This window comes from Centrocercus urophasianus, unplaced genomic scaffold, assembly GCF_019232065.1.
Source record: "Centrocercus urophasianus isolate 14NV4802_14NV808 unplaced genomic scaffold, USGS_Curo_1.0 seq_11, whole genome shotgun sequence".
Taxonomy (NCBI): Eukaryota; Metazoa; Chordata; class Aves; order Galliformes; family Phasianidae; genus Centrocercus; species Centrocercus urophasianus.
Window position 1 is genome coordinate 62,420,539 of NW_024884253.1, and position 23,664 is coordinate 62,444,202.

The following is a 23,664-nucleotide window of genomic DNA, read 5'->3' on the forward strand; positions in this document are numbered from 1 at the left end:
CTTGCTGAACCGAGGGAAAGGGAAGTGTACAATGTGGTTTTAAATAAAATCTTTTCTTTGTAAACTGAATAAATGGGACAGAAAAAAAAAACCATATATTTACAAGAATTTTTCTACAAAGCACTTTTCTGGAGTTGATCAAAATCCTTTTAAAGTCAGTTTGAAAATGATATTATGGACTACCTGTGTAATGAGTGCCAAATTCCCCTTTATTGACTTAAGCAAATAAAGCAGTCAGTCTCGTGGATGGATCTAACCAGATCTGTTATTATCAATAAAGCCAGCCTCTGTAGAAGAGAATATCAACATTAAAGTAGAGTAATATCAAATAAGTTTATGTATTCACATAAACATGCTCCATAGAAACACTGCTTACACATCAGAACTGTTAGATTTCCATTTGTAGATGGGAGTTGACTAACTAACTGACTTTCATGGAATCTTTAAAGCTTAATAAATTTAATTTAGTTGGAAATTTAGCTATAAATACTGCATTACAAATGGAAGAGTAAACGAACTCCAGTGCCTCTTCCAGAACAGGTACAGTTAAAAGTCAAGCCATATTTTCTAATGAGAAGATCTGTCTGTTTTTCTCAACTGCAGTGATGAAGATGACCTTCCTCCAGCACTGGCAGCAGCAGCAGCAGCATCAACATCTGTATCTTCAGCATCTCCTGGGTCACAGAAAATGTGCACACCACAGACATCAGAAGGACAAACACAGCTTTCACCTGGTGGCAAGGTAAGGTGCAAAGAGATGAGCTTATGTCAGCTGGAGAGCATTTAGGAAGGCTGGGAGGAAGTTGCAAGTAATAGTTTTCTTAGATGAAGTAATTCTAAATTTCAGAGTAGTTTTCAATGCTTAGTTGTGGCCACATATTTAACCTATGTTGTAAATGCAACTGCCAGAAAATGTTCAGAGCCTGCTTGAAGACCCAACTGAAATCAATAATAGGTTTTCACAACCTTGGAGGTCAGTAGATCAGGATTAAATTGTTCAATTTGATCTCAAATTTGCATGGTTTTGTTTGTCTGTCTCTCCTGAGTAGCCATATTTTTAAAAAATGTGTGCAATTTGAAATCCATTTGGCAATTTATGCTTTAAAGAATTAAAAACAAAATGAAACAAAACAGCCCCACCGTAAGATTACAGAAACTAAATGCTTTTTCAAAGCTGAGTTTCTCCTTCATTTTAGAGTTCCACAGATGCTGGAAGTACTTTTGCTCTGGAGCCAGGTGACCTTCTGATGGATTTCACAGAGGCCACACCTATGGTAAATAATTATAGTTTGCGGCCAGAAAAAATGTGAAAGTTTTCAATAATTTGTCTGGAGCTGGAATGAATGGGATGCTATGCAGCATGTTGGATAATGCACAGGAATTAAGTAAGTTTGCTTGATTTTCAGTGGTCCTGAGCACCTGTCAAACTCAGCTCAGCATCTCAGAAAATCAGTCCACATCAAGAAAGCTGAGATTTTGAATGGGGTTCTTTATTGTTGGATGACTTTTCATTTCTCTCTTCTTCCTGATTATCTTTACGCCTTGCTGCACTGGTTTGTCCAGCCTCTTTTGACTCTTTAATGTAGATTCCTACTACGATCATAGACTTGCTTTTAGTAGTTTTCTGGAAAGTTTATTCTTTTCAACACAAGTTTCATTCAGGCCTTATCCAACAGCCAAATCAAAGACGTGTACATGCACTTCTGTATTTCATTAACATAGTGTTGTGCTTCAGTTTGAGGCAAAATAGGCTATAACATGTTGATTATTAACTTCATTTTCTAGAAGTATGTGATCTGTGTTTTTAGTTAAAAGCAACAGAGATATGCTGTCCCACTGAAATCAAAATGGTTCTTGATTTCAATGATCTAGAGCTTTCACCTCAGATTTCCAGGAGATTACTTGAAGGATCACAATAAGATCCTCAACTTTCTCCAAATTGTCCTGCTTGGAAACAGCTCTAATGCCACATAGCTGTGCTGCTGTCAAAAGCCATTTTTGCCAACTTCTAGAAACTACATGTAAAGCCTATGAAAAGCACAGCAGTACATCTTACACAACTGTACACATTAAAATACTGCTCTGGACGTTGCTTTCACTACAATGATAGGTCCTAGTTTACAGTATCACACAAGTATTGTGGGGACATGCCTTTTGCTTCAGGGATATTGTGGTACCAATCTGTAAATAACTGCATGTGTCCTATTACCTAGTATTCTCGCGAGTCCTGTGTCAGCACTGAGCTATGGTGTGGGCATGGGGTGTGCTATGCCTAGGGACCTGCTGCTGTGGATAGAAAGATAGATTTGGTGCAAGGGCGCTAAGAAGATGCTCAAATTGTCACTGGTATAGAGCAGTTTAGGAATGGATGCTTACCCTAGAGGGATAGAGATCTGGAAAGCTTGTCTCTCTCATGCAATTTTGAGCCTATTATAAACAATAGACCTCGAGGGCACGTTGTTTCCTGTATAAGTTCAGCAGGGTCAGTAAGCAAGTTTTATGTTCTTCACCTACCATCGAAGTCCTGTTCATAATCTCTGCCCTTCAACCTGACACAGCTGAACAGTTTTTGCATAATGCAGATGTTAAGTCTCTTAACTGCAGAAAATGAAATTTAAGGGTCTTTCTAACCTCCCAGGACTCCTCAGTGAGAGAACTGTTCCAGCACTAGTAAGGGCAACAGTGCTTACCTCTCCCCCATCTACCGTGTAGGAGAGATGTATCTGTTTTTTCAGCTGAACGTACCACTGCAATTTGAGCTGTCTACTGAAATGGGAATGATTACCTAGAATCTTCTTGAAGTGCTGGAACACAAAACCATCCCATTCCAGAAAGTGGTAGGAGGAGAGGTATCCAGGGCAAAACACCTCCCTCTGTACGTTTCTGGGGGAAGAGTAAATTAGAACAAAGCAAAGGAAAGAGAGAAAAAGCTGCAAGGTATGACATCTTTGCCTGTGGTTTAGGTCGACAAGATACAGGCAGGCTGAAACAGACAGGTTATGTTATACTTCTCACTATTAAAAATGATCGGAGCTAAACTGCAAATAATGACTCTGGAGATTGCAAATATATTTCTTATTCTAATTAAAAATATTGTACAATAGCTTACTTTGGTAACCCAAATTTTTGAAACTGAGTCACGGTGACTTTTGCAACTGACCTGCTCTAGACAACGTGGATTTGTGTTTTGTTTCCATTTAACAGAAATTCACATTGTAGTCTTTCTCTTCCAGCCAAGGAAATAGCTTTTCTTCTCTAGATATTTTACCCTTTCACTATTTCCTCTTTCCTACCCCATCATCCACTGACAAAATTTTTCATTCTTCATGTTCATAAACTAGCCCTCCATGACTTTCTTGGTTTTAATATTTTGAAGAGCATGTACTGAACGGCATCAATCAGCCCTTCTTGTTTTGTTTAATGTCTGTAAAGGTCAGCCTGTTCTCTGAAGAGTAGTTACTGTGTACAGACCTTTCCCTGCAGTTTCACTGACTATAGATTTCTGTCAGCTGAGGTTTGAATGAAAAGTTTACTTATAAGGGAGTGAGTCTCCAAACAAAAGAAAGCTAAAGGGAAATACATAACTTTAGATATTTGATAATTTTGTTGTGGCAACATGTGCTGTCATTTGAGGGTCAGATTATATTCAGCTCAGCTTTGTGTTCGTAGCAATTCAGTGGTAGCGTGCTGGTTTTACGCACTGTGTTTTGACCCTTGGAAAGTTGCTGTTAATTGTACTGGTGTTTGTTTCCTACTCAGAGACATGTACAATGCTTAGAGGGTCTCTCATGCTGCCTAATTTGCTTAACGTAAAATAGCTGTAAGTTCAGGTTCCTACATAGTCAGGGTTTCCTGCAGTAGGACATTCAAACAGCTGACTTCTCTTTGGTGTCTGGACTATGGTTCTTAAGTTGGACACCTAAAACCAACCTTATTTATTTATTTTTATTGGTTACGATGTGTGCTGCCAAACTTCCCATGTTCACCAAAGGGCTGTTGTTAATTTGAAGCAGTTTCAGGCATCCTTCCTACTCTTCTGTAACACTGCTGGCATAGAGTGATTAATAGTCACTGATTCAGGTGCATGATCTTTGTTGTTCAGTGTCTAATCGTTGATGCTTCTTGATGGCCTTGGGTTTTATACATGATTTGCTACTGTTGCCCATAAAGTGGAACCTTTAAAACATGCTAAGGATCAGAGTTAAAGCGGAGCTCACAAAATCAAATTAACTTATAAAAATGGAGGGATTAGTGAATAGATTGGATTAATGGTATTCAGCCAGCGTACCATGCAGGGATCAGAGCAGCCAAATTTGTCCACTCTGTCAGCCTGGAGGAATTACTGTGATGTGCATGAGAACCAACTGAGCTCTAGTGGTCACTTAGTCATCAATACTTGGACTGCCAATAATAGCAGGGCAACAGCAAGGCAGAAAATCATTTTGCAGGAGAAATAGTGTATGCAGATTGCCTAGAAGTGAAAAGTATCCTTCTGTGATCTGCATGCCTCAAAGTATGAGCTTTGTGCATACTTTTTTCATTTTTCAAGTAAATCTTTTAGTTAACTGATTACAACACACTGCATGCTGTCCTTCAAATCACTACAGCAAATGCAGGACAAAATTTCTGTCTTTCTGTACCATTTCATTGAGACTTTAAACACTGTGCCTGGCTTATATGTTATCATGATGCAATGACTGCTGCATTCTCTATTTCAAAAATGAACTGGTTTTATTTTTTTAATACAGCGTTATACATGAAGAATTGTAGTATCACATTATGAGCATCCTTACCGAAGCTTATTAAAACAAGTCTTGTCACTTTTGTAGGCTCTTTCTGCCATCAAGCTGCATCTCCCTCTCTCGCATGTTTCTAGCTTTTATGGAATTGGAAATCAAAGCTTAAGCTGACAGCTATTCTGTTCCAGCTTACAGTGAGCATGATCTGTGACACGGGTACGAATGCAGAGCTTTCTTGTTTGATTACAGAAAGCTCAGTCCCAAGCTCCCGAATGAATGTATCAGCTGCTACATCATGCTGTCAAATACCTTCCCAACCAAAGCAGAAAGGCTATATGTTCCAACTTCAGTTTCACCTAATGGAGTAGGACAAAATAAATAAGAATGTACAGTTTTATATATAAAATGGAACTATTTGTAACCTTTAGCTAAGTTTTATAATGTGAGGTGTACAGGCTAGTGCTAAACCATGATCACATCTCAGAAGATATTGGAGAGCATTTATTTACAGCTGGCTGCATACTTGCAAACTTTACGTGTTATTTCATGCTGGATCCAGTGGAGAAATTTCTGGAGCTTCACCTGCCATCTATTGGCGGAGAAAAGTAAATAAAAAATCATTTGCTTTTTCAAACCTTGAGATACAACATTTAAGAGGCATAGATTATTAGCATGATACTTTAAAATGAAAAATACACGGCCTTCAGTGTAAAAGTAGATTTTTTATTTAAGGCAGATTGGAAACAAATATTTTATTTCAGTACTACTGTAAGCACTCCTGATTACTTGAAGTGATCACACCGAGTCTGAAACAACGCAGAATTTGATGCATTAGCACCTACAATTTTGGGAATAAAATGAAGGCAACCAAGTCAAAAGGCAGTCATCTGCTGGAGACACTGAGAAGTATCAGTAACTCGACGGAGCCATCAAGACATCCTTGTAAATTCTCAACAGTTAGTTACAGTGAGTAAATGGCAGTGAGTAGTGGAGGAGAGGTAAATAATCTCATTCCATGTCCCATTGAAATTAGTTATTTTGATTTTAAAAAATGCTGATTACAGGTTTAGTTGCTAAATATTCATGATGATTTTACAAGCTTCCAATAAGCCAAATAACAAGAGAGTGTGAAATTGTTTCAGTTTATTTTGTCTTCATTTTAAACATCTTTTTGCTTTGGTTTTCAGTGTAAGACAGGTAAACAGATCAAACTGTAATAGCTCCCTAACCAGTCTTCGTGGCACTGATTTCTAAATAAAAGTTGCTATAATGTAGTTCAAGACTAATATCTGATACGAGCATTAGGTAGCACCAATCTACTCTGCTTGGCTGCAAATACAGATCCAATACCTCTGTGTTCCCAAGAGATCTCTTAAACCTCTTAGAGACAAGTTTATAAATGCTTTACTTATTGTGAACTACATAGTGAAGGTAAACTAGGTCTCCTCAAAATAAGTAGTCTGGGTAGCATATTTCAGAATTAGAAGCTTTTTACTTATACATCTTCATTAAATATACATACGCATATATTTCTTATTAAAAGTTGGACCGGAAGCCATAAATATACCTGCATTCAAAAGAAGTAGTTTTAAAAAATGCTTTTTTTCTGGGCCAGCCTCTCAATTACAGTATTTGCATGTTCAAATTGGATAGCTTATATGCAAAGGTCAGTTATTAGCAAAACAATTTGATCAAAGGAGAGGTCTGTCAGTTTCATGTGCACCTACATATACAAATAGGAACACAAAGTAAACAACAAGTTAAATGTACATTTATTCCCAGTTTCAAGTTTGTGCCCTTTAAGTTCATATTAAACTAAGAAACAGGAAAGAGCAGCAATTGCTAAAGCAAACAACCTTTATACAAAAGGCCTGTAGCAGCAGGCAATAAATCTAGTTCCATAGGAACCCAGGGAATGCTTTAGATTGAAATATTGATATTGCAGAGGATCTTTTTTCCCGCTGGAGAAAAGAGCATTGCATGTTCAACCAGCTAAGATTGAAAGGGGCACGTAGTTCTGCTCAGGCAATTTGGGTATGAGACATTTGAGAGCGGGTTGCAGAGGGGTGGTGCTCAGTGCTGCATGCAGTGCCAGGCTGCTGGGAGCACGCCGTCTTATTCAAGCAAATGAAAATTGCCCGAGCATCTTCTGGGTTACATAAAGTGTGCTAATAACTAGAGAAGGGACTTAAAGCATTTAAAAGCAGCCACGGCTCTCAAGCAGCCAAAATAATGGGTAAGTCTTTCACACCCTTCAATGGCTGCTTCTGATAATGTACACACACAAAGCACTATAAAAACCGATATGTAGCTCGGCACGTAGCTTGAGCACACAGCTTTACCTGTGGGTGCCACTCTTATAAGCAGTGTATTGAATTACTAGCATTCAAGGTAACTGAGTGCCTGGGAACGCAACGAGACTCTGAGGCTGCCTGCTGGATCGTATTTTAACATTCTCTGAAAAATATAAAATGCTTTGCCTGCTACTCAGCTATTTGGGGATTTGCTCCCATTTGCCCATTATAGAGGGGCACACAGAGTTAGTCAAGAAACAAAAGGAGAAAATGCTCAAAGATGAACTGTGAACATTTAGATTTACCTTTTATCTGACCCCTGATTTAAGGGATTTAAATTCATAGGCTCAATGAGTATTTATTTTCCCTTTATCTGCATGCCAAACAGAATAACTTGGTGTGCTCTGTAAATGTGTGACAGATGATTTAACGCTTCCCTATTTCTTAAACTAATTGAAAGTGATTTCTGTAAAAAATGAAAATATCCAGAAGGTAAAATCCGCTGACTATGCACCAGTGGACACTGTGATAAATTGGATGGGATGTGTACATGAGCAAAAAAGGATACCAAAAAGAGGGGAAGGTGTTGAGTTCAAGAGAGTGCAGGTGTATGATGCTGCAATGTGCCTGCTCTGTAATTCACTGCTTTTAAATACTGAATGACTCACTGGCTGGCTTTTAATAAAACTTGTGATGACAGTAAAGATTCAATGTCAGAAGATAGTTTGGATCAAGAGGGCATGAGCTTTTTTCCTGGAGAGGTGATAAAACCTGCCATGTACAATTATTTTTAGTCATTTCTGTACATTTTAAGGTGCCTTTGTAAGTGTCCTCAAGCATTCCATGCGCCTGCCCCATCCCAGAAGAAATCATTAAATGAACAAAGCCTGCCCAGAAATCTGGTTTCTGCCTCATCATGCAAGGAGAGCTGGTCCTGGAGCTTAGAACATGGGCTGGCCTTCGTAGCAGGCCTGTCACATGGTCAAGCTCGTCTGAGAAGCCGGTTACAGCACAAGGCATTTACACCAGAAGATGGTGGCTCTTCTACCACCCATGGGCCCACAGAGAGATAGTCAGGAGAATGGTCAGTGACACCCTGTTGCCCTGTAACTGAAGCCCGTGAGGCTGCTGCCCTGGGACACGTTGTTTGCTGTGCTCATACAGTGGTTTAAGAGCAGCTTGTGAAGAGCTGCCTACGAAGCTGAAGGATGAGGTAGTGTCACAGATGCACACATAGATCCTCCTTTGTGTGGCTGTGACAGGAATTGGGTCAGCTCATTGATCCCACTGAACACTGACCCCAGAAACAAAATGACTTAGCTTAGGTCAAATCCTCCATGAAACTACAGAGTTTCTCCCGAGGACCAACGGAGTGATAAAGTACATTTGTAAGCAGTGTAGCTTGTGGAGAAGAACTCCAAATGGGACTGCTTTGGCAGTTAAGTAATTTTAAAATGAGGTCTGATGAAATTATGAGAAGGACTTTAAGATATGGCCATCTGCAATAAGTGACTGGAAATCAACAGACAGAGATGGTACTGGGGAAGTAGCTCCCAGACAATACAAAGCACCCAAACCTGCTGGACACCACAGGAGAGGCAGTGAAAGACTGTGCTTCTCTTTTTGTATAATCAGTGTAATGAACATTTTTAGCCCAAAGCTATCCTAAATATCTACAGAATAATATAGGTTGCCACCACTTTGCCTTCCTTAACCTCAAGTTAAGGGAGGTTGCACCAGCAGAGCTCCAGAGTTCCTTTCCAACATCAACCATCCTGCGATTCTGTGATGACTTGAGAATTACAAAGGCTATTGTAGCTTAACAACAAATAAAAAATAAAAATGCTACTTACAGCCTCTTTCTCCTGCCTCCCTATCAAAAACATGGTAATTCCACAACAGCAGTAGCTTTCTTTTTTGCTTGAAATGAACATGAGAATAAATGAGGGGATGAGGTAAATGCAAGCAGAGATTTTAAATTGGCTAACATCTAGTGGGCAAATCCTTAGCAAATCTTTTAGAACCTGCATAATCCTGCAAATAACATTTGTCTGTTTTTTTTTTTTTTTTTTTAATTTTAAATTATTGCTTTATTTTTCAAGTGAACGTGTTTCATATCCTCAGCAGCAGTAAGCAGCTGTAACATCTTCCTAAGAAGAATAAAAGCAAACAGACACACTGGGCTTTTCAGACGTAGAGCAATAACCTTTGGCTTTACTGGCTGAGTCTCCTCTTCCTCTACAGTAATCCATGTAATAGAAAAAGGTTCCACTTCTATTCTAAAGCCTACTTGAAAGTAGATATATCTTTTTGATAGTTTGCTTCAGTCTTTTGATAAAGACATATTAATCACTTTTTCTTTGGCCTGAGAAGTACGTACATCATTCTTTTTGTCTCAGCAATTGTGAAATTTGTAATCTCTCTTCTTCAGTAAGAGTGGGGACAATTGCGTCTAGACTCCAGTGAGTAACCACTGTGTATTTATTTTCTTTCCAACACTAATGAAGTGATATATGCATAATTCTAATTCACATTTTTCCAGTGTGTTAGCAAGCGTGATGCTAACTGCTTGGCTGTTCTGTGGAATCTCAATTGAAAGCCTCCGAGCTGCAAGTGAAAATGCAAACATCTGCTTCCTGAGCTGCCTTCTGACTATCTAGAGGGTGTCTCAACTTGTAAAGACAGCAAAAAGAGCAAGTAAACTTTCTTTTTATCTACTGCTGTATGGGAACTGTTGAGTCACAGCCTGAACCACTGATCAACTGAGCGAAGGACTGAGTCAGTTGTGGGAGCACAGGTGAAGGCAATTCAGCTATGTGACCTCCTAGACCCCATTTAAGGGCTGACTGCCACTGGGGAAGGATTTCTTTTTGGAGGTCCCTCCCTTGTGGAGTCTTTCCTGTGAACCTAGATCTTTGGATACAGGTGAGCATTCCTTTCCTGTTTGTTTCTTTTCCTATTTTCACCACAATAATCTTTTCAGCTGTAACACCAACTGTAACAACCACTCAGCTGAATAATCAGAATTGATAGGAAATCTTTTCTTCTTTTTCTACTTTGAATTAAAGTAAAATGTAGTTGTCTACATTTTCTTTCCAAAGAAATAGCCTGAATCAAATCTCAGAGAATAGTGGGAAGGTAGAGAAGTAACAGGCGGGTTTTGAATGCTTTCATTCCAGCGGTTTTTAACTGTTTCAGTTTCAGGTCATGTTTGTTACTCAGTTTCAATGAACTTAGGTTTCCGAAGAAGAAGTCATTTCTAAATTAGATACTGATACCTCCTCTTAGAATATAAAAACTTTTTTTTTTTTTTTTTTCTTTTTAAGAAAAAAAAAATAATCAAATCAGTCTGATTCTTTTTTGAATCACATTCAATTTAAATGAAAAGGCATTTTCTGATAAGAATTCCTACACAGATACAATAGCAGTCTCTTCTGATGAACCATTAGCGGTACCCGTGTGATCAACAGCTTTCTATCATCTACTGATTTGTCCTCTGCTTTTCACCGTTATTCACAACAGTGAAAAAATCTCCTGCTGAGACATACCTATTTAAATTTGCTGTAGCCTATCTACTAGTAAAAAGGAAATGAAAGGAAAAATGAAGTCCAGTCATTGACTTGTGAGATTTTCATCGGGAATTGCTTTGCCTTTGTACAGAGCATACTACAACAGTCTTATAACTCAAAGGAATGGCAATAACAGAAATACACGGTAAGATAAACTGATGAATTTCAGTTTATATAAATCTCAGATATTTTTTTCTGGTAATTGCACAGTTTCTGTTCCTCAACCCAAATACCTTAAATCATAATTGGAAAATCATTAATTAGTCATTAAGAAGAAAAAGAGTTGATTAACTTCAGACGGTCAACTGTTGTGATAACTGGATTGAAAACTACTCAACACAATAGAAAGTGTTATGTTTAGTTCATTTTCACTTGTATCACTCTCTGAAAAACAAAATGCTAAACAAACAAACAAACAAAAAAACAAACAAACAAAAAAAAAACCAACCCAAAACTGGCTAGAGTCTTGCAAGCTCTCTGATGCACTGGAATATCACCTGGCCACTTTTAGCAATGCGACAGGTATTACCAAGATGGCATAAGAGAAAGAGCTGCCTGTGCTATCTGGCATGCACACGAGCATTGTCCTGCTGCAAACCTTGTTGGCACTGCTGGAGATAGGAAATTGTGTGCCAAGTGCAGTGGGCTTCTGACCACCTAAATTTGTGTGCAATTTGGCACTCATCTCATGCTGCATTCAAATCAAGCAAACTGTCAGAATCAATAATGGTGAAGCTCAGGAACACCCATTCAAGACATAGTTTGTGTGTTTGCATCAGTGACTAAGCTGCCCAGACTTCAAACAAGGCTCTCCAAAATGTCTGTGATCAACAGAGCCAGGTGTTTGCATGTGCTTCTAAAGCAATTTTGCCTTTCAGATGTCTCCTGTCTTGCTGCTAGTGGACTGAAAAAAGGTGAGGGGAACTGTGCTTTCTCCCTCACCAATAGTATGGACACTTAGGCAGTGCAAGTAAAGGCTTTCCTTCACATCTATAATGTGGCTGAAGTAGGCACATTCCCACACCAAAAACAGCCAGTTCCTGAGCTCATGGATGTAACACTCCTAAAGCAGCAGGCAAAGATTAATGCATAAATAAATATTAACACCCACCTGTCCATGAAAGTAGAGTTTATCAGCTCTCAGACTTCAGCTATCCCAGTGCTCTGAGGGAGAAAGAGCAGTCACTCTAGTGAAACATTAGTGAAACATCTAATTACTCCCCAGTTATGCTGTTGACAGGACCAGCTTCTTCTCCTCTTACAATTTAGAAAGGCTTCAAGGCTTTTTTTTTTTTTTTTTTTTTTCTGAATTGAATGAGTTAACGGTAATGTCCAAGGGACAATAACATCATCAGAGGTTGCCAGTCAACAGTGTGTTTTGGCTTCCATCACATGGTGCTGGGAGAGGCTCCGGGAGGCAGCAGAGCTGGAAATGTTCCTTGCAGGAAATCGACAGCTCCTAGTCTGGTTCACCTGCAAGCTCCCACTGGGACTGGCAGGAAGCCCCTGACTGGGGATCAGGATCTGCTGTGATGGTTTTTCACAGTGTGTTCCTTCCCTTGAATTAGTGCCACAAGCAGATCTCCAGGGGCAGAACTGTTGTTGTTTAGCCTCTCTCTCATTTCCTTCTTCCTTTACTGTCCAGTGTAGCATTATAATTTTCAGTTGCCTTCAAAGAGATGTCTTTAATAAGGGACTCTCTGGATCTTCAGTACAGTAAACAAATTATGGGAAAGTAGAGCTCTGCTCAAAGTGGCAAACTATCCTTCTGGCGTTCAAAGTGCTGTCATTCCTGTGCCAAACAGAAGAACTCTGCTTTTCCTCTCAGTCCACAGGAGAAATTTCTGCTGTAATTATGAGTGAGCTGTGCGCTAATAGCCCTAATCGATTGGGATTATCCCTTGGCTGGGACTAATCTCATTAGCTATGGAAGATGCCTGAGAACAGTGGTTTTTAAGGTAGCATCCCAATCTGTTCTTGAAAAGATGGAAATAAACTGGGAAAAGGAATAATGCGTTTACTTTGATGCCAGATTGCTGTAATGAGGGACCTGACAAACACAGAGGACTGTAATGTGTTTTGTGGCACTGAATTCACAAAGTATTACCATGTGTTTGATTTCAGATACGTATATGCTTAGTGAGTTTGAATACTTGCCCCAAGATTTTACTTTCATACAAGGCAGAGCTTTTCCCTTTTTTCAGCACTCTGTGGCTGGCAATCTGGATGACTCCATAGCCAAGACCATGAAGTTATGAATAAATAAGTTTTTATACGTAGCAAATACTACAAAAAATTTACAAGATATGGGATTGCACAATCTTCAATCAAACAAGGCGTTGTTGCTTATGGAATTGTAACTTCTAATCAAGTTGGTCTCAAAGGTAGGATCAAATAGTTTTCTATCCACAATATTTAAAGAAGCAGTGCTTTGTTCTTAGGATTCATGTTGGAAAGGGTGACATTCTACTATGGCAATGGCTTACTGTCATGTGGAGCCCAATTCAGGGCCGACTGTTACAGTGGTGAGACTAACAACAGCAGCACAATGCAGCAGTCAGCATTTCTGTGTATGTGGTAAACCCCATTTCATGAGGGGGCCAAAGTTTCCAGGCATATGCACAGATCAAGACTGCAGTAGTCACTGGTTGTAGGTCATGCACTGAGGTTGAAAATAAGCTCAAGTGTCTTTCAGGATAGACATATTAAAAAGTGGTCCAGCTTGTCATTTTATTACTTCTTCTGCAGCACCACTGATGTTAACCTACCTATGCTGTTCTTTTCCTTTAGAATAATGAATTGTATAAACTCATGGGGATTTAGACAGAGCTTAATAGCCCATAAAAATAGGACAGAAAATTAATGCAAAATATTCCTCAATGTACTGATATTTGAGGAGAGCACAGTTGGTTGAGATTCTGGACACTTAAGGACTTTCAGCCAGATTTTCTGTTATACAAGTAGAGATTGATCACAATAGAAAGATAAACTGTTCGTGTTGGTCAAGAATCAGGCAGTGCATTGTTTGCATCAAACTATCACAACTTTTCAGCAGGTGAATATGATGCTGATGCTTTTGAAAATGTGCATTCATGTTACGTGGTTAATAGACAGCCTTTGTTGATACGTACCTGGGTTTGAAATCTCCATTCAAATGATTGAAATGTTACTGGATGATGAGCTGTCAGTGCCTATTCCTAGAAATAATCAGGTAAGGCTAGTGGCGTGTTTCCACCTGATACAAAATGCATATATAGTATTCTGTCTGCTGGCAGTCAAATTGGGAAGTGTATGGCTTACTTGGGACCCTCTAACATGTCAGGAATACAGTACTCATTTCCTCCTCTTCATGTTATCCATCTTTAGTGACTTTCTTCTGTGACAAAAGCCTTCATCTGCAGAAGATGCCACTTGATTTTGTTGGCTGTGCTTGCAATCTAAGCATCTGGACCACCGTTGATTTCACTGGTAGAGAGCAAGGGGCAAAAAAGATATCTTTGCATTAGCTGTCCTAGCAGTGCAACTAACTTTGCAGCAAAGATGGAAAAAAGCCACTTCCAGTGAATGCGACTACTGCTTTTTGTTTGCTTCATTTCTGTGTTATAAACAAAGACTGAACAAATGCTGGAGTTTTTAAACTGTATTTTAGCCAGTGCAGCAAGGCTGTGACATCATTTTGCTTCACACATTTTCCTGAGGGGATGTTGACTAGGCTGGCAGCCCATGCTGAGGTTATGTTCTGCTTAAGCTTGTTCACCTTCACAGTATCAGTAAAAGAAATCCTGAGGACTGTGACAGTGTGGACACCGTCATGCTTTCGTCATATCTGAATTGTCCTTACTCTGAATTCTTTTCAAGAATTAAATGTCTTCTCCAACATAGTCTCAAGGCAAAGCTACACTGTAAAGCTGAGCCAGGACATGCACTCCTTTCCGATGTGCTGTAGAAATACTGTGCTGACTTAATAATGGTATTTCCATCTTTGACTCCAGAACCTCTGAAACCACTTTGTTATCAACCCAGAAGTACAATCCTTAGAGCAAAGATCAACAGAGTTCTCTATCTGTGAGGGCAGCATAAGAGAGCTGCTAATACCAACACAAATTAGTCCTTGCAAATTAGTACAAAAGTTGACATGAAGATTCAGAATTTTATCTTTACTACTATGTTTTCAGAGCTACTTCTAAATAGTATATGGCTTATACTATAATCACAAACTGCTATGTGTTAAGATCTGCAAAATGTTATGGCTTCAGCAAAGCCAAGCTCCAGCAGAGGCTGAGCCATGTACATCGTTTCCATGAACTCTCTTAAGCATCCATTTGGGAGCCAGAGATCACTGGAACCCAGCCAAGGAGCCATGCAGCCACTTCTTGACAACACCTCCTGGTAGGAAGGGCTGAGTAAAGTGACTCTAAAAGGAAGGCGAGTATCTGATGGAAAGTATTAGTCCTATTCTGCAAGGTCAGGTGAGACATCAAGATAGCATCTGCTGTCAGCCACATTCCAGGATGGGTGAAATCAGCCCAGGACAAGGCTCACAGAAGGGCTGATGTGCAGCAGTGAGCAGAGGAACAGAATGCTCGTCATCCAAGGGGCACCTAAGAGAGGCTGGCTCAGAGAGGACACCAGGGAATGAACATAGTTCTCAAGGTGGCACAGTCTCAATTTACCAGTAAGACATTTTTGGGACCTGTGGGAAGGGGAGCTTGGTACTGCAGTCCTGCATTGTGTGGAAGCCTAGGCCAAATAGTAAGTCAGAAGAGTCAAACAGCTGGATTCACTTAGGCTGGTTTTTAGATGCCAGTGGTGGTTGTCTGAAGCAAATTCTCAAACTCCAGTCCCTGTCAGTTCTTTGCAAGATGAGCAAGGGAGACCCGAAGACCAGATGGAGCTGGGGGAGAGATGTCACAGTGTTATCTCCACAGAAGGAACAGCAGAAGACAGGGTGATCACAAACACATGGTGTTTCCCTGGCTGAGCACAGAAACCCATCCTCTTCAGAAACTTCACATTTAGTGCCTTAGGGAGTTTTCAATGCCACGTTTCTGCACAACTGCCCCTCTTCAAAGTATGTGAATTGAATCTGTCTGCTGACACTGACACCTGGATATCAGTTCAACAAGCAGAAGAAATCCTACCTTCCTTGTAAAGGAGGTATTCTGGGATACAATACATGTGGGACTCACACCTAGTTTGGTTCATCAGGGCATTTCGTTCATACAGCCTTTTCCAAGATTGATTAAGCAACGGTATTACTGATTAAGATCTCTATTCTGTCACAGGTTTATTGGACTGATTTTTTGCTCTGTGCACTCAGGCAGTGTTCAATGTCTACCTATCATGCTCTTTCTATTGTCACATAAAGTGAGTGAACTGGGATTGGTACAACTTGAGTAATTGCTGGAACCAGGAACTACTTCCACTCAAAATAATCTGTTTGGCCATTAGGGTATCACGTGGTTAAAAACACCAAGAGCCCTTTTGTTTTCACATTTTCCACCTCGTTATTCATTTTTGCCACTGAAAAGATATGACAGCAGACAGGAGCTGTACTGAATGATTACAGGGTCCAGAATTGTATCACTTTTTGGAAAGTGAGTCTAATGGGTAACTTGTGCTTTAAGTGTGTCACTCGTCAGGACTGGGGAATGCTGATGCAATGTATTCCAGTAGTTTCGGGTGCTGTCTTTCTCTAGTTTGAAAAGCAGAAACAAATCTCTGTGCTGGAAGGAGGTGACAGTGTTTATCTTATAGCATGTATTTTTAAATAAAGCACCGCAGAATATTCCTCTGGCTGTATGCGTATACTGAAAGAGATACTAACACCTTTCAGGTGTTAGCAGCTCTGCTTTTGCTCTGAGGCACAGGAAGCTGTTGAAGTGTTTGGCCAACAGTTTGCCTTGTGTCTGGCCAGTGTACAAAGCCACAGTGCACATCTCTTGACAGCACATAGCCTCTCCAGTGCGTTGTAAGGCCTCTGGTCAAGGTGCATGGGATGGGCATAAAGCCAAGGGGAGTGAAGAACAGTGGCTGCACGTCAACAGCACAACATGGTATCGGACCCTGGTAGAATGTCTTGTGGCAGGGCAGTGGGTATCCTGGGTACTCTAAATGTAGAAGATAGCCAAATTAAGCACACTGTTCCCTAAAGCGTAGAAACCATTTTTCTTTTTTGTAGTAGGAAAGACATTCTTAATATTCCCCTCTGATAGAAATACCCAAAATAGCTAATTTTATATCATTTAACACATTCCAACTACTGACTCACTTTCCACCAGTCTCCTGCAGTTTTCATTTCAGGTGGGAATTCTCACTTTGTCTCTCTGCACTTCTGTTTGCTTTTATGAGAACATTCATTTTCTTTTCCTTCTAACCCATTTAAAAGGTGTATCAGGAAAGTACAAGTGTTTTTACTGAGATTTTAAACTCTGTCCAGAGGAACGTTTTGCACAAATGCTCAGAGAAGGAGAATGTTCTCATCGTGTTGTCCGTTTTCTTCCTCCAACCTCCTTCATTCTAATGTGCAGTACAAATTTCAAGGAAAATGAATGCTGTTAATTCTTTCTAGTTGTGACAGATATCTCCGAAATATGTCAGCCCAATGGACAGCTAATAGTGTAACAAGAATCTTTGAGTACTAGCAGCAAATTATCTGTAGATAATTTTCACAGTTTTTTTTTTTTTTTTTTTTTTTTTTTAAGAGCCAAGTGTTCTTTTAAGCTTAGTAAATTCTCAACCTGCCAAGCTAAACATTTTAGACAAGGAGCTACTTGTCCAATGCAGTTCTGCTATGGTGGTACACCCTGAGCATTCAAGCAAGGCATGCGAGGCTGTGAAATGAGCCCTCAGCATGTACAGGGCTGCTGGGGCATGCAGAGCCTTCACTCCCTTTCTACGCCATGCCCCTGTGACATGACAGGTACCTCCAGGGCCTTATTTTAAAATTGTTTTGTGGTTGTGACTTTGTCTATAAGACGGTTTTCACTCCTGTGGGGAGAACAGGTGTGGTTAAGATCTTGTTTTACACTTGAAAGTCTATCTATGCAAGAATGCAGCTCTGTCCTCTTGCTGCTCATGATGTTTCTGCAGCCTCTGTATACCAGGTGGTCCTTCCTTCTCCCTCGTCCCCTTGCATTTGCAATCCCAGATGAAGCCTGGAAGCTCCTGAAGGTCTCCAGGAATGGAAGAACAGCAGATCTGCCATAGATTGTGGGGGTGGCTCTGCTCCTCTTCCCTTCTCAGTCCCCAGGTGGTGACATTTAGGTCTTGGCCTCTGGTTCTAGTCAGGCAGCAGTTCTGTTTTCTGAGCTACTTGGAGTTTTGACACTACACAATAAATCCATCCCCAAGGCAGGGCTCAGGAAGTGACTGACATCAACACCGCTCTCCTGGAATGGTGGGGCAGGAGCAGGCAGGGTTTTCTTCCCCCTCTCAGGGGCTGGTGCAGCTGCTGTCCTCAGCCCACTGGTGGGCATAGTGGACATGCACAAGAAGGCTAATGTGTATTCTTGAGTAAAATGGCCTTTCAGATTTCCAAATGCAGTTTTATGTAAGCCAGATGCCTAACTGATGCTTTTCCTTACTTCCTCCCCATTTTACCTTAGACTCAGTCTGAAAAGAGTTCACAGAATTGCAGAGGTTGGAAGGGACCTGAAGAGATCATTTAGTCCAACACCCCTGCTAAAGCAGGTTCCCTGCTGCAGGTCACAAAGGAAGGTGTCCAGATGGATCTAGAATATAATATCCACATAGGAGACTCCACAATCTCTCTGGGCAACCTTTTCCAGTGCTCTGTCACCCTTATTGTAAAGAAGTTCTTCTGCATGTTATTACAGAACTTCCTATGTTCAAGTTTTAGGCCATTACTCCTTCTCCTATTGCTACACACCACCCAGAAGAGCCTGGCCTCCTCCATTTGCCTCCCACCTCCCTTTAGGTACTTATAGACATCAGTCTTCTTTTCTCCAGGCTGAACAGACCCAGCCTTTCCTCACATGGGAGGCGGTCCAGGCCCTTAATCATCTTTGTGGCCCTCTGCTGGACTCCTTCTAAGAGATCTGTCTTTTTTGATCCAGGGAGCCCAGAACTGGACACAGCAGTCTAAATGTGTTTCACCAGAGCAGAGTAAGAGGGGAGGATCACCTCTCTCGACCTGCTGGCCACACGCTTTTTAATGCACCCCAGGATCCCGTTGGCCTTCTCGGCCACCAGGGCATGTTTCTGTCTCATGGCCAACCTATTATCCACCAGGATACCCATGTTCTTCTCTGCAGTGCTCCTTTCCACCAGGTCAGCCCCTAACCTGTACTGATGCATGTGGTTATTCCTCTCCAGGTTCAAGCGTTCTTGAGTATAATGAATTTTTCTGCACTTGGGTGGATTAGGATGTGATACCCATTTCCTTCTCAAATTATGAATAGATAAGGGCCTCTCACAGCAGTGAGCAGGCAGCAACAGTGCTCTTATCAAAGCTCAGGGCAGGCAAACTAACAAATTGCTCAAACTGTGCCATCTGAGCAGCAGAAAGAAACAAGATGAAAAAAGAAAGACTAAATCCTAAAAGCTGAGCAGGGTGGCTTCTCTTTCTCACTCTTAAATTGAACACATTTATGCTTTATTTTTTTCCCTCTGTCCCTTAATTTCTGTTTTCAGCTTCATTAAAATGCCGGAAATTGGTGGGTTTGGAACCTACAGAGCCTTTCATTTGTCAGGATTGTTTTATTCCTGAGATTAAATAAGCACAGCTCCTTTAGAGAGGAATTCCTGCTGATAACTAAGCCAGATTATCTGGTTTTTGCTGGCCTCTGCCATAGGCACAGTTCACAGCACTGATTTTACAAGAAGGAGCTCTGCACCGCTACATGCCCCGGCGTGCTGCCAGGGCTGGCTGTCCCTGTGCACCTCTGCTCCCAAACCTCAGTGGGCTCCTGAAAATTGTTCTGTGTCATTTTTCTTTTCTATATTCAGTAACTGCTCTTCATTTCCTTAATAAGCCCAACCTGCAAAATGAGAAAGATGTTGCCTGTAGCACATCAGACTCAACCTGCCTATCTATGAGCAATCAATTGTCCGTCCCTGTGCTGCTCTGCCCTTGGATAAAAGACTGCATCTGTAGTGGAGCATGCCTGTGCTTTGTCCTGTACTGTTTGTACCTGCAAGGAACTGTTGCGTCAATGCCAAGAGTAGGTTCAACCAGCAACATACACTTTACTAAGACAAGATTATACATACATCTATTTAAAAAAGTGAGATTTTCTTGAATGTATTTGCACAGGAAATTGTAATTTAAAACATTTTTCCTTTGCACAGTTGTTTGTTCACTTGCACCTCTGTGATTATAGCCACCTCTGTTCTGTTAAAAAGGGTATGTATCTTTGCCGTCTATAATCTGTGTGTGTATGAAGCCTGACAATTAAGGCCAGACTAATTCCATGTATTTGCAGAAGCAGCCCTACAGATGGCTGTTAATTTCCCTGGGCATCCTTATAAGCCAAATATGTTTCTGTTATTTTATTTGCAAAATAAACACTATACACTTAATTATATTTGATGTCATAATTTCAGGTTTTTCTTTGGCTTACAAGGGCTTAGGGTCCTCAGGCTAGCTGTCTTGATTATCCAACAGCAGTTCTGTAGCTGGAGGTAGTGAATTATGCTTGAAAACATGCACACCAAATGTATAGCGTTTTCTATAGTAAAGTGAAAAACACACCTGTACACTGAAAAATGTGGGTTTTTTTTCTAAAATGGAAAGCGTGAAGTGCCATTCAAAGCATCTGATATTTTATCTTCCTGTTGAATGAATGAGAAATGTCTGCACTCCAGAGAGGAAAATCATGAGAAACACCACGTGCAGTGGAGCAGGGCAGAAGTTGTTTCCACTCTGCATGTTTCCTTAATTTCCATTAACATTTGAAGTAGTTCTAAGGGCAGAAGTGACTTCCAGCAGGCCGTGGGGCAAGTGACAGTATGCTTGGGGCTGAGCTCTGGTCATTCTTAGCCCTCTCTGCCCAGGGGACCAGGGACATGCTCATCTCTGACTGTGACCCCAAGTCCTATGATGAAAACCCCCAAAACTCATCCCTGATTGGCAGCCCACAGCTGGATGCAGGCAGCCAGGTCCCAGCAAATGCCTGAAGCAAACCACTGTCCACAGGGCTTGTTTTACAGAGAGTTGTCTTTCGATCCCATCTCAGTGATTGTTTGTCTTGGGCAGCAACTGTGTAACAGAAAATTTGGAGGTCCGAAATATGTATGGCATAAATAAAGTTCTTCAGATGAAGTTTCTACAATGGAAAAAAAAAAAAAAAAAAAAAAAAAAAAAAGGTTCCTGTACTTTATATTGCATATTTTACAATGTGGTGCTCACTGAAGGAAGCAGGTAATGATCTGATGACTGTTTACAGGATTGAAAGGTACTTCATGTGCATAACAAATTTGTGTCTCTCAGGTTTTCATATTTATGCTTTGACTGTTCCTCATCAGGTTTCTGTATGCATTTCTGGAGGGGTCTTTTCTGGTCTGGTCCAAGCGCTGCTGAACTGCTCTGATTTGTTGGATGTGTCACTGTAGTTGCAATGCTTTGCTGCTTTTTTTTTTTTCTTTTCCATTTTTATGCTCTGAAAGTAACATCTTTTTCTTTATCTTTTTTAAAGATAAAGACATTCCCTGCTGATACATCTAATCCTTTTTTCGATCCTTTTACAACAGTACCACAGTTTTCTGTAAGTAGAATGTGCAACTGAAAAGCTGTGTATTTAACACAATTCCAAGGAATAATTTAACAGTATTAGAAACATATGCGTTAAACAGTCCTCAAAAAAAGATAAACTCCAAGCAAACTTTAGAGTGCAAATCTGTTAAATATTCCCATTATGCAAATAATGAACGTGCCTGCATTCAGATATTGATGCATACTGGACAGAGGACTAAGAGTCAACTGATGAAGCTCACTGCTAATGCAGCCAGTCCCCAAACACTGCTCCGCTCAGAGCTGCTGAAGGCTCACGCGAAGCTCAACCGCATCTTTCCTAGGGTGTGGGGATAGATGACTTAGTCCTCTCTCTAGCAACTGCATGGCCTGCTGCCTGAAACTGCCTGCTGTGCCATCACAAAAAGAAGCCGGATTTTCACTGAATTTGCATCTGAATTTTGAGGAAGAATTATAGTTAGCATGTTGATGACTACAGTGGTATCCTTGTTTAAACTCCTGCGTTTACTTAATAACCCGAGTCAAATATTAGACTTAATTCTTACTAAACTTTCAGAGATGGTGGGATTTAGAGCTTTTGGTAAACTGTGTGTGAGTATGAACAATCATTAGACAACTCGAAAAGAAGTCCAATCCAAGTCCTACTTTAAAGGTAGAACATTATGTAATAAGTGTGACAAAATAATCTACAGACAATTCAGAGAATTTTAAAAGATTTTTGAGCACTTAATATAATGCAATATGGGATGTGGAACTCTGATTATAACCCTTCCCATTCTTTCCAGTATGAGGAGTGGTTCTGCTTTGTAAGCAACGTTCCCTGCCTCTAGTAGTAAACCGCAGTAACTTCTGTTTTGTCAAATTACATCCACAGAATCAAGCATTTCAGACTTCAACCATAGCTTTTACTGGTAGCAGCAATCTATATCCAGCACAGAATCAGAGTCGTGTAACTCACTGCTGGGCCATATGCAGTGACTGGCTGCACTTACTGATTTAAAGAAAGAGGCTTTTCTTTCACAATAAACCTGATCATAGGACTGGATCTAAATGCTGCTTTTCCCCAGCAAAGTATTTGAAAGGTAGAGTTAGTCCTGCAGCTGGATATCACTCAAGTATCCTCCAGACATAGTCCCTGATGGTTACCAGCATTTCTGACTCCAGTTCCTTGTTTTGTTTTCCTTTTCTCTGCTTCCCCTTCACTTTTTCTTATTTATTCATTTATTTTGCTTGGAACAGAACTTTGAAATGTTATTGAGGTCATGGCTTCTAATTTTGTGGTGTATATGCAATGATGTTGAGGAAAAAAAGCACAGAATTTTGTTTCCTATAATCTTTAAAAAGAAGGTTCATGCCAGGAACCCCTCTAAATTTCAGAAATTTCAAGTAGGCTTAATGGCCGTACTGCCAGTGGGTAGAAGTCACACAAACTTAAGTTAATGGAATTGTATCTGTTTAGACCAGCAAAATATTTTTTTCAAACATACGTATATATGTAAATGCATACATATATAAAAAGAGGCATTGGATATGTACAGTAAAACCATTATCCCAAGCAAACACACTTTAGGACTCAGGACAAATCTTTAGCAAGTGTAATTTGCCATAGCACTGCTGTTTCAGTAGGGCTGGGAGAACTTACATTAGCTTCACAGGTAGTGCTGCTGCTCATACTCATCCCTTAGAGGATGGAATACCAAAGTGATGTCCCTGTAGCCTGTCAGGCTGAGATGAGTGAGGGAGGAGTCTGAACAGGATATATTAGCTAGTATTTACACTTAAGATTGACTGGGATTAAGGAAGGAGACTTTCTTTAGTTGCTTTTACGCTTTCCATTTTCTTAATTTCATGGAATTGATGGAATTCCCGTTGCTTCAGAGCTTCTCTTGGAGCACATCACATGCTTTTAGTTGAAACACGAGCAAGGACATGCTAAGAAGGACAGAAAGAAAATGAACCTCCTAATACAGCTATGCTTTCCTAGGCCCAAATAATTGTACCACTGGTTGAATTTCTGTTTTTTTTTTTTTTTTTTTTTTTTTTTAAGCATTAATGCCATGTGGCTTGCAGATTTTGAGGAAAAAAAATTAAGAAAGGAAATTTGCTATTTACATAGCTGGATAAATATCATATGCTCCCTTATGATGGTGACTTTTCTTCCTCCCTGCTGCAAAGTCTGAACAGAAGTTGCCATGATAGAAATCCAGCAGGAGTGCACCCCAAAGGTCCCAAGGTACTGGCAGCCTGCAGTTGCTCCATGATCTTCCCAGATCACACATACAGCTTAGTGCTACCCACTGTGGTTTGGCACGAGAAAGAGTCCCTGACAGTAAGTTGTGAATGCTGAC

At 40.4% G+C, this 23,664-nt stretch overlaps 1 protein-coding gene across 2 annotated transcripts in view; it reads left to right on the forward strand.

The window, feature by feature from the left end:
- Positions 1–23,664, forward strand: part of LOC122155263 (band 4.1-like protein 4B) — a 69,518-nt gene that overhangs the window by 39,065 nt on the left and 6,789 nt on the right. Inside the window, exons 6-8 of one of the 2 annotated variants that reach the window (XM_042809102.1) lie at positions 604–742; positions 1,197–1,274; positions 21,261–21,329. In XM_042809102.1, coding sequence (XP_042665036.1) covers positions 604–742; positions 1,197–1,274; positions 21,261–21,329 — 286 coding nt within the window. The remainder of the gene's footprint in view (positions 1–603; positions 743–1,196; positions 1,275–21,260; positions 21,330–23,664) is intronic. The other variant, XM_042809103.1, reaches the window with a different exon arrangement.